The sequence below is a fragment of the Gouania willdenowi genome, chromosome 4, assembly GCF_900634775.1.
Source record: "Gouania willdenowi chromosome 4, fGouWil2.1, whole genome shotgun sequence".
NCBI lineage: Eukaryota > Metazoa > Chordata > Actinopteri > Blenniiformes > Gobiesocidae > Gouania > Gouania willdenowi.
This window is the reverse complement of record NC_041047.1, coordinates 40,914,028-40,931,174: the sequence shown is the minus strand read 5'-3', so window position 1 is coordinate 40,931,174 and position 17,147 is coordinate 40,914,028. Positions and strand designations below refer to the sequence as shown.

General features: G+C 37.3%; 1 protein-coding gene across 15 annotated transcripts in view; it reads right to left on the bottom strand.

Moving 5' to 3' along the window:
- Positions 1–101: 101 nt before the first annotated feature.
- LOC114462050 (epidermal growth factor receptor substrate 15-like 1) overlaps positions 102–17,147 on the bottom strand; it is an 84,566-nt gene continuing 67,520 nt past the window's right edge. For 12 of the 15 annotated variants that reach the window (XM_028444628.1, XM_028444633.1, XM_028444632.1 and 9 more), the window contains 5 exons: positions 15,727–15,875; positions 12,509–12,602; positions 6,724–6,882; positions 5,614–5,630; positions 1,767–3,103 (listed from right to left, as the gene is read on the bottom strand). In XM_028444628.1, coding sequence (XP_028300429.1) covers positions 2,957–3,103; positions 5,614–5,630; positions 6,724–6,882; positions 12,509–12,602; positions 15,727–15,875 — 566 coding nt within the window. In that variant the 3' untranslated portion in view covers positions 1,767–2,956. Of the gene's footprint in view, positions 118–1,766; positions 3,104–5,613; positions 5,631–6,702; positions 6,883–12,508; positions 12,603–15,726; positions 15,876–17,147 lie in introns of those variants that run through there. The other 3 variants (XR_003673907.1, XM_028444630.1, XM_028444631.1) reach the window with 3 other exon arrangements.

Below are 17,147 nucleotides of genomic sequence, written 5' to 3'. Positions count from 1 at the left end.
TTCTTTTCCCCAATGGCGACGAAATGTAACTACATCTAAAATACACCAACTAAAACTAACGATGGTACTTTATGCATGAGTGCATTATATATATATATATATGTGTGTGTGTGTGTGCAGGGGCGTAGCACCACATTTTGGGCCCTGAGTACTAACCAGGTTGTTGGGCCCTTACTGTAAGTTATATGTACACTATACTAGTATCTAGTATTCTTACTTTATTATATAAGCTTTCTTTTTTCTTCACAATAACCTAACGACTCCATATCCTTTGCTGTTATTTTACAAACCTGTTCTACTATATTTTAGTGGTTTATTGAATATTGTGGTTGTGACATAATTCTGCTACAATTTAGTGTGCGTGTGTATATATAATTTTTTTTAATCTGGTTAATAAAAGGTAAGTATAGACACTGGCCACCTTCTTAAGATTTTGTGACAGAAAATTGTAGTCTTCAAAAGCATTTTTTAAAGTTATTTTATTTCCAATTAAGATTTGATGTTCCAGCATTTAAATGCGTGAGTGCACGTGGTTAATTTAAATTAAAATAATATATTGCCCAAAGAACATATTTTAAAGCTGACCTCTGAATAATTGAATAAACAGTTGATTTCCCTCATTTCACATTCTCTCCCTCTCCTTTATTTCTTTGTATTTTTTTACAACCTGGTTTTCCATTCTTGAGGAAAGACATGGTTTCCTGCTGCTGTCCATCTCCCGCTCATTGCCAGAGAAGCACATGTGGGTTGTACCATTTGCACTGTTTTAAAGGGGTGGTAGCTAGGGCCCTGATGCAGAAGAAACAATTCTTTTTAGTGCCAAACTGTGCTTAACGACCAGCTTATATTCACACAGGGCCCTTTTCATTCCAATATAAATAATCTAAAAATGTTTAAAATGCATTTTCGTACATATATAAAACAGACTTCTGACGTCTTTTATGTGGAAATGGAGGAAAGTGGATTATCTTCTGCTTTGCTGAGAGTCTGAAAAACAAACTCAATAGAATTCAAATAAATGGAGAAATCTTGACCTTCTCCGTCTTCACCTGTGGACTTCCTCTGGCTTTGGGTTATATTCTAACCAGGGATGTGGTCAATTATAATTGTAATTTTGTAATTGATGATTAACTACAATTATGGCCTGACTATATTGTAATTTTAAAAACATGTTGTCGTAATTGTAATTAAGTTTAGATAGTTGACTTTGTAATTGCCATGAAAATTCTATAAAAAAAAATGTTAATTATAATTTAACGCAAATCTAGGGAACCATGTTACAGTTCTACACATATGTAGTTAACATTTATTAAAATATGTCTCAAATCAAGCTTTCCCACATTTTACCATTTAAAAAAAATTTAAATCAAGGGGTAAACTGACACACACACAAAAAATGCCCACACCATAAATATTTGAACCAATATTTTCATTGATTAGGAAGTTTAATAAGGTAACCAATAGATAGGCAATACATTAAATGATCGATATATGTTTTTAGTCTGATTTAGGACCTGCTATCATAAGAGATGCTAGCAGAAAGCTAACACAAGAGGAAGGTTAACTTTTATTAGGTTATTTATTTCAGGCTCAGTAATTGTGATTAATTGTAATTGACTTTGAAGATAAAAAATTATTGTAATAAAATTGTAATTGGAAAAATGCTGATAACTGTAATTGTAATTGAACATGGATAATTGAATATGTTATTGTAATTGACACCAACCCTAAACTCTAACCATAAAAAAAACTGAGGACTGAAGTGATTACATTGTTGTCGTTTTATTTACATTGTTGACAATGTCACAGCTTGTTGCTAACAGATGTTTTGCACTGTGTTAATGTTACACTAACCTGTAAAAGTAGGAAACCTGAATTCTTCAGTAAATGTGCATAGTTCACCGAGGTTTCAGTCGTTCAAACACTTCCTTCCTACAATTCTCTTTAAAACCAATCACATGAATGGGCTTCGTTGACACAGCAGGACTGCACACGCTCCACCTGTCAGTGGGGGCGGAGCCTATGGGCACACCATCAGCTGTACATGGTTCATTAGAAGATGGAGTGAGGACATTAAAACATAAATAATCAGAATAAAAAACAATAAGATCACATATTGCACAGAGGAGACATAGTGAGTGACCTTCACACCTACAGACACGCCCACAGCAGAAAAACAGGAAGTCCAGCGGTTGCTAGCAGCTAACAGCTAGCAGTTCTTAGCAGCTTCATTACAGAACACAGTAGCAGTGAGGCTGAGGGGCAGGAAGTACCAGCCAATCAACACTCAGCATTGTCTCCAGGCCGATGAACACATGAGCACATGAGAGAGGGCGTGCTTGTGCGTGTACGGCTCACGCACGGCTCACGTCCAGCTGCAGCTCAAAGCCTGATGAGCTTTTTGTGGTGGATTGTAAACAAAACACAAAAAAAAAACTACAAATGACTTTAAATAAATGTAAATAAACTCAGTTTTCTCCTCGTCTCTTTCTTTGACTCCCATTGGTTGGATGTTGAGTGGCATCACAACATAAAGTTAGTGGATTCCATCCAGAGGGCAGACACGTACTTACTGCCACATTTAACAACAGATTGTAGACGTTGGAAGGATCGTCACATTAGATTAAAGACAGGAGCATATGGCCTGGATCTGTCTGTGGACTCATCATTGAGTCTGAACGTAAACATGTTAAACAATGAGTTAACACTAGTGCACGGTTATGCTGTTTAACACTGTAATGATCATCAGCAGGGAGTCTGCAGCAGCTTCCAACCAGAGTCACATCATATACACACATTTGATCCTGATTGGTCAGCAGTCACAGTCAGAGTGAGACTGGTCCAAAAACCATCAAATCTACACAGTTGGTCTCCATGACGCCAGCAACCTTCAGTCCGTGTGTGTGTGTGTGTGTGTGTGTGTGTGTGTGTGTGTGTGTGTGTGCGCGTTTCCACGTCATGCGTTGGACATCTCAGCCTTACTGAGGGCAATGGCCAGCTCCAGATCTTCCTGTTCCTGCTGACGGAGCCGTTTCAGCCTCTCTCTCTCAGCTCGCTCACTTTCCCTCTTCGCCCACTCCAGCTGCTGAGCCTCGTTACCAAACCACACACACACACACACACACACACACACACACACACACACACACACACACACACACACACACACACACACACACACACACACACACACACACACACACGACAAAGAAACACGTGAAAAGTTCTTACGCTCTCCATGATTTACCTGTAAACCAAGAGTTACAAACTGAAAAAGGTGATCTTTGCATCACCCTCGGGTACCAAACCTGTAACTTCTGCTTATCTCATTCAGTTTAAAGCCTAATTGTATGAACCTTGGCCAGGAGTTTTCTTTTGTTGTCATGTTCATAATTCCATTATCACTTTTATTGCAAGATGCATAGAACAGGAGATATAAAATGTACCGACACTCTTTGAGTTCGGGACCAATTTGGTCCCATTGACTCTCATTATAACCATATATATTGAATATACTATTATCCTGACATATAAAAGTGGTTTTCCCAAAAATACCTAATAAATCTAAGCCTCTATCTTCAAAATACAGGAAAACGGGTTTTAGGTGGTACCATGGTCAGCAGAGCTGTATAGAGTTTCAATGAAGGACAGTTATTCTTACACTTGAAAATGTATGACAATAAAAAGCTGAAAACCATAAAAATAGTCTTGATGTGTTGGGATACACATAAAAGAGTAGTGTGAATGTGGTTGAGAATATATTCTGTGTATGTGTGTTAAGGGTAATGTTGTGGTACATAGAGTGTAGGTTTTTTCAATGAATGCTCATAGCTCTAAAAGTAATAATAATGAAATCTATCACAAAAACATCTTCTACCACCTAAAGAACATCTCCAGAGTGAAAGGTTTAATGACTTAGAAAGATTACGAGAAACTGGTCCATTCTTTTATCTCCATCAGACTGGACTATTGTAATGGTCTTCTGACAGGAATCCCCCAAAAGAGCATCAAACATCTACAGCTGGTTCAGAACGCTGCAGCTCGGGTCTTAACCAGAACAAAGAGGTCAGAACACATTACTCCAGTTTTAAAGTCTTTACACTGGCTACCAGTCAGCCTCAGAATAGACTTTAAAGTTCTGCTGCTGGTGTATAAATCTGTGAATGGGTTTGGTCCAGAATACATCAGTGAGTTTTTAGTCAGGTATGAACCCAGCAGGTCTCCCAGGTCTATGAACACAGGTCAGATAGTGGAGCCCAGAGCCCACAGTAAACATGGTGATGCTGCTTTTAGTTGTTATGCTGCAAAGAAGTGGAACAAACTGCAACAGAGCTGAAGTCAGCATCACATGTGAACATTTTAGATCAAAGTTAAAGGCAATTGCTCTCTCTACAGCGTATGATTGAGAGGGAGATTTTTGGTCATGTTGTTGATGTAATGTGTTTGTTGATGATTTTAAATGTCTTTACTGATCATTCCAGTGTTCTTATTGATTTTTGAACTCATGAATGTGTTTTGTTGCACTTTTTCCACATGTAAACCACACTGAGTTGCCTTTGTGTATGAAATGTGCTACACAAATACATTTGCCTTGCCTTCCCTTGCCAAGCACGGACAGCGGTCCTTTGGACGATGTTCATTAATCGTATTGTATCTTATAGCACTACATAGGTTCTGCAGCTGGACCCTCTTGATGATGTTTTATTTGTTTTCTATTTTCTATTATTTGGAGATTGATAAAAGTATACATCAATATTCCCCTGATGGTCTGAACTAAAAGTGTCAGCGGCCATTGGGACTCATCTCACATACAGAGGAATGGAAATCTCAAACAATAAATGACTTTAGAAAGACACTTTGTTATACATCAATCTTTCGATCTGCCATAATATTGTAATTTAAATGAAAATACCTCAAGCTGAGGGCGTTTCTCCACAATTTTTAGGTGAGATTAAAAAGAGATTAATTAGAATAATTAATCACAGAGCATAATTTTTAATCGCACAATATTTTGAATCTCTAGACAGCACTAGTTGTTGTTGATGTATCGTGTTTGTTGATGATTTTAAATGTTTTTACTGCTGATTTTAATGTTCTTATTGATTTTGAAGCTGTTGAATGTTTTCTGTTGCACTTTTTGATCATGTAAAGTACATTGTGTATGAAATGTGCTATAAAAATACATTTGCTTTGCCTTGCCTAATTCCCCAAAATCAAAGATCCTATCAATTATTGACCTACTCAAGGCTGTAATAACTTCATATCAAATGTTCTATTTTGCACCTATTTAAAAAAATTATAATGCATATTTAGCGTTTTTGTCATTGAAAAAAAAATTATTTTTATGAAAGAAAGGGCAAAAAACATTAAAAAAAAAAATACAGAAATATAATGAAGGTCTTGAGTCGTTGAAAAGATCTGATGTGAAAAAAGTGGGAAAAAATATTTATATACAACATTTTTTTGACAGTTTTATGAAGGGTACCGTTTTGGTACCTAAGCTCAAAGAATGAAACTTTTTTTAAAGGTGCCCCGAGGGTTAAACTTGCTCATGTTGCTGTGTAACATGGAGCCCTGTTGTGTGTGTATGTGTGTGTGTGTGGTGACTCTTACCTTGACTTTGTCAGGCCCTGTCAGAAATAAATACAGAACACTGAGGTTAGAAAGCTACTTATTGTCATTATTAAATAATTCATACACCACACAATATTTTACATGGGAAAATACACTAAGGCTGGGCAATAAAAGACTAATACATATCATGATAGAAATGTGATCAAAATCAATATGTGCAATAGAATGCTCAATAATTTCACTTAACTACATTAAAAAAATCTAGAAAAAATAATATATATGTATATTGTTCCATATTTCAGAAAGTCTTAAAGCCTGAGAAGGTGATTTTTTCTGCAGTGAAACCATGTTGAAATGTTATTAAGATCCATCGATCCATCTATTTTCTTCCGCCTATCCACCTTGACCTGTTCTCTAGCACCACCATCAGACCAGACTTTTAAATTAGAATTAATTTATCTTGAATAATTTTCCAAATCTTCTCAATTTTACTGACAACATTAATGACCACAAGATTTTGAACCCTATTGGTTGTGGTGATGAAATGACCTTTCCTGCACCGCCACTATCAGGTCAAAGTTTCAGTTTTAGAGGTAGTGTATCTTGAAAATGTTTCATCCAAATCTTTTCTGATTAGGGGTGCACATTCATGACTCTCATAAAATGAACCATATTGAATGATGTTGGGAACCCTCCTTTCCTCTCAAAAACACATTTATTCACTTATTTTTATGTAACACATTTGGGGTTATTCACTATCAAGTCCTCTGTCTCAGACATCCTCCTTTACATCACTTTCACTGTGAAAGAGCTGTTCCATGTCATGTATCAACTCAAAAGTATTAAGGTGTGGATATTTAAGGTCACACAGGGGTCACACACAGACAGACAAGTTTTACACAGCTAAAACAGCTTGTGGTCAAATTGACCCCAGAAGAACATCAATGCGTGCAATATGTGTTCAGCACATTGACAAAATATCATCATGAAGATTTTATACTTAATTAATTGTACCCATCAAATTAGGAAAAGTCATGAAATGATTGATGAACACTGAATGGGGTCAAATTGACCCAAAGGATAATAGGGGGGTTAAAGTGACACAAAGTTGTGAGTGAATGTTAGTACTTTGTTACTTTGAATGTTTACTTTGAGCCGAGGATGAGATGAAAGGATCTTTGCCACTGAACGGATCTCCAGGAGGTTTTTTAGTCTGAAAAGGATCCGGAGCATCGCTGCTGAACGGCTGGAAGGGATCACATGTTTGAGGGTCTGCAGTGCACGTCACACTCACGGGGGTTGTCTTTCCTGCACAACAAAAAGACCAACATCAGGACAGTGTTTACCTTAACAAATCAAGCTGATATTCAGTAATGAAAGCTACAAACAATGCTCGGTTTGTGCGCAATATTTAATTCAACATGGTAATTTTGACTTCCACTCAGTATCAGTTTTGGATTTGTTGAAAATGATAAAAATGAAGTCAAAACACTTGTATCCATCCATCTATAGCACATGTGTCAAACTCAAGGCCCTGGGGCCAAATCCGACCCTTTAGAGTAGAGGTCAGTGACGTGCAGTCAGGGTAGGCAAGGTAGGCAGTGCCTACCCAGGGTGAATTGATATCTTGATTATTTGTTTTAATTATAATATAATTATAAATTATTTATTTTTCAATTTCCGATAGCCTACAGTACCTATACGTTTGAAAGTATCAGCATTTTGCGCGTTTCATAGCCCAAATGAGTAAACATCGCTATTTCCTGGTACGGCAGAGACACTGCACAGTCTCACTCCGCTGTAAGGCAGGAGGAGGCCACACCCCCTCCCAAAAGCACATTGCTAATATGTCTCTGTTTCCATAGCGTGTTTTTGTGTGTTTGCGCATGCGCAGTCAGTTCCCCAAGATGAAAACCATTTATGTCCAAAGGTAGCTCTCTACCCACGCTATGCTAAATGCTATACGTAAGTACATTAGTGAATTGATAGCACGTGGCTGCTGCTACGTTCTCTAGCTAGTGGGCGGGGGCGCTAGAGACGATAAAGAAACTTTCTTTTGAGGAAAAACGACAGCTTTTAAAGGATGGGAGACCAACACCTGAGCTACCAGACCTTCAGCAAAGGTAAGGTCAGAACATTGTTCGTATTTTCTACAGTGAAAGGAAGAATTGGCTTTGTGGATGTGCCTCACTGAGGCTGTTCCGAGTTGTTGTTGTTGTCATTTTCTCCATGTTTCTGTGTTTCCAACACAAACAACGGATGTGCTGCCGTGTCATGAAATATATCTGTATGGAGGCTATATAAAATAATTGTTTATGTTTCTTTAATGGTGTTTTACGATGTTGATTTTGTTAGATGGCTAAATGCTTGTTCATGTGGATCTTGTTGGGTTTTTTCTTTCTTATTATGAATTTTATATTTTGATAAGCGCATTGAGATGACTTTGTTGTAAATTGCGCTATACAAATAAAGTTGAATTGAATTGAATTAACACTTGCCAGCAGAAACATATGGAATTATCATTGGTGTTGACATTGGTGGTCTTGATTTGCAAAGCCCTGCCTACCCAACCCTAGTCACTGGTAGAGGTAGGCAACTTTTATCACAGCCGGTCCAAAAAATGTGTTTGTTTTAATCAGAGGGCCACGTTATCAACATTCATGTCAGCATTTAGAATAATAATAATTTTGTGTGTTTTTCTGTCATTCTGTGTATGTTTATTGTTGTCTTGCTCAATATGAGGCATTTTGTGCATTTCTGTAGTCCCTTTGTGTATTTTTTTGTAAAGTATATGTTTTTTGGAGTGATATTGTGTATTTATGCTGTCATTTTGCATTTTTTGAAGTAATTTTTGTGTATTTTTGTTCATTTCGCTTGTTTGTTACAACTGTGAGTTTACTGAGTAATTTTTTTTGTGTACTTTTGTCCTCATTTTCTGTAATTATGTATATTTTTGTGTATTACGGGTATTGTTTTGTTCATTTTTAGAGTAGTTTTGTGTGTTTTTGGAGTATTTTCTTTTTTTTTTTTTATACTTTATTTTTTATTTCCTTTTTTACATACAAAAGTGAAAAACACAAAAAAAAAGCAAAAGCAAACAAAAACAGAAAAAGAACATGTTGCATTGCCGTGTCTCTACAGTTTGATCTGATGTTAGTGTCAGTGTGATAGTCTTTATCCTGTCGATGTGTGTACAGTCCATTTCTCCCATTTTTCCAGACATTTTTCTTAATTTTTCATTTTTCTTAACTTATGGGTCAAAAGCTCCATGATGTGAATCTCTTTCACCATTTTGAGCCAGTCATCTTGTGTTGGTGGGTCTGGTTTGTACCATTTTCTCGTAATTGCTTTTTTACAAGCTGCTAACAAAATTTTAAACAAATATCTGTCCTCTTTTAACACATTTCCTGTCATTCTGCCAAAGTACAGTAATAAACATGAGTTGGGTATGTCATAGTTCAGAATTCTGACAATAAACAAATGAACATCCTCCCAAAATTTTACAATTTTAGGGCAAAGCCAAAAGACATGAGAATGGTCTACATTTGTTGCCCCGCACTTTCTCCAACATGGTTGTGGTACTGACAGGTATTTGTGTTGGATTTTAGGTGTGATAAAAAATCTAATTATATTCTTCCAACAAAATAGCCTCCATGCACGTGATGATGTGCTTGACTGTTGTGTTCTCCAAATGTCTAGCCATTCATCTTCAGAGATATTCACCCCCAGCTCTCCCTCCCATTTACGTTTAACATATGAAGTTGTATTCCCTCTTGTCTCCAATAGATTTTGATACAATGTAGATATTATTCTATATTTCTTTGTATTGTATATTCCAATTATGGTTCTGATTATTCCATTATTATCCAAATTTATATTATGCTTTATTTCTTTGTCAAAGTAGTCCCTTATTTGTAGATACCTGTAGTGATCCTGATTGTTTAAATTATATTTTTCTTTAATCTCCTGAAAACTCATAAAATTCCCATTTTTAATTAGCGTACACATGGCTGTTATTCCACTTGAAATCCATTGCTTAAATGTCTGGTCATGAGAACTGGGGATGAAACGCCTATCATAGGCTATCCATTGGATTAATCTCAGCTCTTTCTCCAATCTATATTTTTTAACTAACTTAAACCACATTTTTAAAGTAAATTGGGTGATAGTGTCCACATGTTTAATCATACTTAGTGCTTCTTCCCGGTCTCCAATAAGGCCCCCGATTTCTCTTCCTTGTACAAATTTCTCTAAATTTTTCCATTTTGCTACATAATTTTCATCACACCAACAAATTACAGGTCTAATTTGTGCTGCATGAAAATATTCTTTGAGGTTTGGCAGCGACATTCCTCCCTTATCTTTCCCTATCTGTAGCGTTTTGAATTTTATTCTTGGTCTGTGACCATTCCATATATACCTTGAAATTGTTTTGTCCCATAGTCTGAATTGTTTCTCAGGTATCTCCATAGGTAGCGACTGAAATAGGTAGAGGAAGCGAGGCAGAATATTCATTTTTATGGTCTCTATTCGTGAACCAATGTCTAACGGAAGAACAGCCCACCTATCTATATCATTTCTAATATGTTTATCCACTTTGTTATAGTTTGCTTCGTACATTTCGTCGATTCTTCGTGTTAGAGTGACACCAAGATATTCCATTTTTGTTGCATTCCAATCCAAATTGTATTTTAATTGTATGTGTTCAGAGGGGTGATAATTGAATGCTAAAATTTGCGTTTTAGTTAGATTTAACTTATATCCTGAGCAGAAGCCAAACGTTTCAAGCTGGTTGATTAATATGGGAATACACGTGTCTGGTTCCTCCAAAAAACAGATCACGTCGTCTGCAAAAAGTCCAATAGTGTGTACTTCTCGCCCAATCTTTATCCCTTTAAGACCTGTATTCTGTCTGATTGCTTGAGCTAAAGGCTCTATGAAAATTGCAAACAAGGTCGGTGATAAGCAACAACCCTGCCTGGTGGACCGTTCTAAAGTTATGCACACAGTCAGGCTACCGTTTATTCTTATCCTTGCAGTCGGTCTTTGGTAAAGTGCTTTAATACATTTAACAGCTTTGTCATTGAGTCCAAATTGTTTCAGAGTCAGGTAAAGAAAATTCCAATTAACACAATCAAATGCCTTTTCCGCATCCAGGCTTACTAAGGCTGCATTGATATTTTGATTCTGGATATGATCAATAATGTGCAAAGTTTTCCTAATGTTGTCATGGGTTTGGCGTCCTTTAATAAAGCCTGTCTGGTCTTCCTCTATTATGTCGCTAATAAAATGGTCATATCTTTTTGAAATTATAGAAGTGTACAATTTATAGTCAACGTTGAGTAGCGATATAGGTCTGTAATCTGAACAAGTCTCGCTGTAATTTTTCTTAGGGATCATTGTTATTATTGCTTCCTTCCAGGATGGTGGAATTTCACCATATTCAAGTGTATAATTAAATGATAATTCAAGTAGTGGGATAAGTTGTTCGCTAAATGTTCGGTACCACTCAGATGGTAGGCCATCACTGCCGGGAGATTTACCTAATTTTAGTTTATTTACTGCCTTTAGAATTTCTTCTCTTGTAATGGCTGATGTCAAGAGATCATTCTGATTTTTCCCAATTGCTGGTAAGTCAAGTTTCTCAAGAAAAGCTTTCATTTGGTCTGTATCAGCAGATGAGGGCTGGCTATACAAGTCTCTATAATAGTTCATAAATGTAGTTTCAATGTCCTTGGGTTCATTGATAATCTGATTTGTGTTTATATCTCTTATCTTATGAATTGTCCTGTCTGCTTGTTGTTTTTTTAGTCTTTTTGCCAATAGTTTGGTTGCCCTCGGCCCCACTTCATAGTAAGATTGTTTCAGAAATCGTGTCTTCTTTTCAATTTCTGTAACTAGTAGTCTATCTATATTATCTCTGTTTTTGGAGTATTTTCTGTTGTCTCTAATTGTATTCCTGCAATAATGTAATTCTTTGTATTATGTACAGACCAAGACCAAGAGCCGCATGTGGCCCCGGGCCAGTTTGACACCCCTGGTCTACAGGACTCCGCATCCCACAATGAATTGAATGGAACTTTTCCAACAATGTCAACAAAAGAGTGTTTACAGTGGAGATCAAAGCGAACTTTGGATCAATTTCAACCCCTTACATCTTTTTTATGGGCGAATGTTTTTTTTTTTTTAAAGCTATTGATCTATGAGGCCTACACATGTCTTAATAATAATAAAACATTGTCCTTAGCAGCTACAGTATAAGAGTACATTACAATATCTATAGGTTTTTCTCATTCATTGGAGTAACGTGAAAGAAAACCATTGTCTTTTCCCTGAAACAAGAATTTGACTGCATATTTGAAATACCAACACAAAAAGCCTGTCAGGATGTTTACTGCTGAAATCCATTACAGTACAGATGCTACTCGTGAGGATGTTCATCTAATTGTATTTTCTGTACTTGCTTATCCTTAGTGTACAGAATAAAAGGAGCTTCACCCAGTGGGACTCAAACCCATGTTCTAGAACATTTCACTTCATTATCATTGAAATGTAATTTCCTATTTAAACTGAAAACAATAGACCTTTGGAAAAGTTAGTCACCAAAGTGCTACCACTTGGAAGTCCTTTCAAAATAAAGTAAAGTTAAAAACCTCTGGTCTAGGGACACAAATAAAAAGAGCTAAATTAAGCTCAATTGCAAGTGGAGTGTGTGTGGCTGCTGTACATAATTTACTAAAAAAGGTGGAATTATATCATTATAATGTATTCATAATTTAATGCCTATTGCCTATTTCTTTTCAAGGTAAAAGTTACAACAACAAGAAAAAATCTGAATGTGAGCAGGAGAAAGACATTATGTGAGGCTCACGTTTTTACAGAAGCGACCCCGCAGTAAATCTGGCTCGAGCTGTTCACACTATGATCTACTCACCACTGGGAGGTTTGGGTCTGGGAGGAATGGTTTTTTTGGGAGGCAGGGCAGGTGTGTCACTCTTCCTGTTGAATGGGTCATCAACAAAGGCCGTCTGACAGACAGCAGGAGAGAAGACAATAAAAAAAAAACAGTAATGTCAGAATTCTCATCAGGAGTTTTTCACAGCATGTGTGTGTGTGTCGGGGGGGGGGGTTAAATGTATAAACATATGATAGCCAAATTTTGTTAAGTAAACTTTAAAGAGTAACTAAACTCCTGCTTTCTGCTGACCTGCCACTAGGAGGGAAATTCAAAAAATGCCCACTCTTTCAGCCCACACTGCTGTGTGCAGAGACAGATGGGAATACGCACGCACACACACACAAGCTGAGATGTGTCACTACAACCACAGGCACACATAATCATGATAATAAGCTCATACAGCCTTACAGAGAGCACTCAGGGGCAAACAACCCTGCTCTACCACAACCTCGCGCACATAGCAATAAGTCGGACACACACAGGCAGAGACAGACGGGAATACACTCATAGCATAGATGTGTCTGTAAATACACACATAGCTTGATGAACCCTCTGATTAGAGCAGAATCTGCTCTTTATAGAAACACAGATTCAAAAAACATCATCACACACAGAGGACAGTGGACTTCCTCTTAGGCTGTCAATCGATTCTTACTGAGGGCTGTGATTAGAGGAAACCCTCCTCCCTCCTTTCAGTTTTAATAGGAACGCAGGGTAATCCAAAGAATTTGTCACAACCAATAGCAAAATTCAAATGTAATAGCCGGCATTCAACCCAGTAACTCTGACATTTTACAGCTAAATAGGCAAAAAGAAAATACTTTTACTAAAACGCAAAGAGTAGGACTCGGATTAATAAACAGCACTACTTAATACTCAAATACATATAGTCAGCAAAAAAAAAGTGGGTTTGGGGTTTAGTTACTCTTCAAATTTTCTTTATCTTTTTTATTTTTTTGTTACTGCCTTACTTTAAAGCCAAAAGTTATTTGTTGAATTGATGAAGGTGATGATGAATGTAGTTATAGAGTTACTCATGCTTGGTATACTGTAGGTCCTGCACTAATAAATACTCACACACACTGTATAGACAAGAAATAACATTTTATTCAAAAGACTGATTCAAAGACGCGCTTTTCAAATTTTTATGAGGTATTATGTGGAACCCGCAGTAATATTGGGACTCTTATGGACGTGCCCCCCAAACTCATTAATTCAATATTTTTCTTTTGTTTTATTTAGTTGATTGTTTTTGTTTAGATTATGAAGCACACTGTTTATATTGGACGATGATTATGGTTACAAAGCAGAGGATAAACTCACTAGAGCTTTAATTGGGCCGAAAAAAGAAGACCCGACCCGGCGTGAGCCCAACAGAACACGGCCCGTACCTGTTCGACCCCAATGAAGCCGATGTCTCTTTAAGCCTGAACACGTTTCAACCCGACTGTATTCACATCGAGTGTGCGCATGTAGAATGATCTGATGCGAGTTATAAACATGACGGTAAAGACAGGAGCATCCGAGCAAATCGCCTGAATTAAATAGATAGTGCGGCTGATGTATGTGTTTCTCTGTTATACAAATTAAAAAGAGTTAAAACAACCCAATGCGCACCTGGAATTCCCTTTTTTGTCCATGTGTGTCACAATTATTATGATGGTACCGATTAAAAAAGGAAAAAAACAAAAGAAAAGCTCCCTACACTGGTTAAAACACACCTTAGGGGGCGACACCACAGCGTAGGGGGTCAAAATTAAACTACAGAACCCCTATGCCAGGGGTGCCAGACTCCAGTAATCCAGGGCCGGGTTTCTAAGACTTTTAGATGTGTCCCTGCTCTAACACACCTGGTTGAAACCAATGATTTCATTAAACTCTGCAGAAGCATGATAACAAGCCATTCAGTTGATTTAGGTGTGTTGGAGCTGGAAGACATCTAAAAGTCTCAGGAATCCACACCGCGAGGTGGAGTCCGACACCCCTGCCCTACGCTCAACAGTACTGGCCAGAACCGTGAACGTGTTCAGCTGTTTTACACTCCGTGGTGTCCAATGATGGAAGAGATGCTTCTCCTGAACAAATGCATTGACCTACTGCGTCATTCCTCTGCTTAACCCGACTGTTAACATGTGCTTTGTTTACACTGTGGTCCACGTTTAACTTTAGAGATACATCTTTTTTCTTCTTCTCTGGAGCAAAGTCAGTTGCTGGGCCTGGTGTGTCATGGGTTTTGTATTTTGTCTTGAAAAAAAAAAAAAACTTACGTATTTTACAAATACACCATGCATTGGAAACATATAGCATGTTTTACACATAAAAACATCCTTCAATTACAAAAACAATATATTTTCTTAGAAAGTTTACTGGCATTTGTGTGTGAATCTGTAAGGTGGAAAATTAGTGCCAAGTCATGTAACAGTTTTTCATTGTTGTAGAATAGTTTTGTATCTGGTTTATTAGTATTTGAAGGATATTTTCTGCAATTGTATGTGAAAAACATGTTGTATTTGTTTAACAGGTATGTTTCTTATGTACAAAACAAAATGTGAAATTGTGAATGATGTTTTGTGTTTGCAAACCACACTAAGTGAGTGAGTGAGGTGCTTTAGATGACAGAATTTAAGACAAATACAACGTAACATCATCAGTGAAGGTTGTATCAGATACAGTTGACATGCAAAGAATACTTGAATTAGCAAGTTTGGATGAACTACGACAGGGCCCGTGGAACGTCTTCGCACCGAATAGGACATACCACGTCCCCGAGAATTCAGTCAAATGACTCTTCCACCGAGTAAAAAAAAGGTCTTAGAGAGACTCTTAACATCCGCTCCCTGGCGCCCCCGTGACGCGTACGGGGTAATGGGCTCCAATTATGCATTGGTATGTCCAATGATTCAGTACCACCAACCATCGTAATATTTGACTTGCAAAATAATGAGAAATCAACTATCGTTTTCTTTTCTTTTGGGGCTCGAGGCTCCCCTCGGCCCCAAATCAAAAATCGGGCTCCGAGCATCAATGCGTACACATCCATAGATTATACCTACCAAATTTCAGCCTGTTTTGTTCACGAGTAACAGAGGAGTAGCGATTTTAACTCGTGTAAAGAAGAAGAAGAAGAAGAAGAAGAAGAAGAAGAAAGTGAGGATGTTTTGAGTCCGGTAGTCCGGCCTAAAAACATGCTGTACCTTCTGATACTCTGGCATCCAGCTGGAGCGTCCTTCAAAAACCTCTCTGGGTTTGGACATGATGCTGAAATCTGCAAAGCCGGCCGAGCTGCTGCTGTTGCTGCTGTTAAATGAGCTGCTGCCGAATGGGTCCAAAGTTCCAAAAAGGTCTGAGAAATGGAAATATATTACTTTTAACAGCTTCAGAGACATTTCTTTTTTCAAGACATTTAGTAAATATTTCTAACCTTTAAAAAGTGTCACAATCAACAACCTCCACCTGATAAATACAGGTGACTGTACAGAGTAACATCTAACACCTTCAAGAATAAAAGCTGAAGAAAACATAGTGTTAAAAATAACATTAATTATAGTAATATTATTAATAATATTAATAATATTAGTAATATTAATAATAGTAATAATAATAATAATGTGACATTGATCTTTATTTCATTTTCACATCAAATGTGCTGCTTCACACACAGCAGAGCGGCTAATGCTGCTGGAAATGATTAGTAGAAACGCAGTGGTAATAAGATGATTTTTAAACAAAATATTTTATTATTATATTTATTCACATGTGGGTGAAAAAAAGAGCAGCCCACTTGTCCCTTTAAACAGTGTTTAATTAAACACACACAATCTTATGTCATATTTTCTTAATGTTGGAGACATTAAATCAGACATAGGCAACTGGCGGCCCGGGGGCAACTTTGCGGCCATCGGTCTAATTTTGTGCGGCCCCCAAAACAAAAAGTCTCCAGAAACACAGAAATATGACAGCAAAATGTACAAAATGTCAACAAAAGTACACAAAATGATGACAAAGACATGCTAAACAACCACTTAAACACAAAGGGGGTATGCTACGATTCTAGATGACCTCTTATCGCGCTAACTTCCGGGATTTAATTAGTGTGTGCTGTCCTACAAAGCTTTCTAGGGCTTAATCATTATGGCAATTAAAGCTGAACAGCTAACCTGGTCCCAACCAGGTTTGGCTCTGGCTTAGATGTTAGCGAGTCCTAAAGCCCCGCCTCCTGACCAATCAGATATCTTAGAAAAAGATCCTGGTTGGTGCGAATCTGACAGCTGAGTTTAGGAAAGAAGATTATTAATTAGAAATGTAATCCTTTCATTTACCGTGACATCCTTTAGGAAAGATATAGATTTATATCTAATGGACTGATTTACAGTCAGCTGTTGAAGCCTGTGTCTCGATCCGTGTGCACGGACGGCTGAAGTCATTAATAATTATTTAATTAATTATTTACTACGCTGGGGCTGACATTATCAGCAGGAACATGCATAATGTGCTCTAATTCCAGTGTGTGTGATAGAGGTCTACTTGAATAGAAACACGTGTGTGCTGTAATAAAGTTTAACTGCAGAGCACTGTCCTTTTATCATCCAATGGATTAATATAAATAATCTCACGC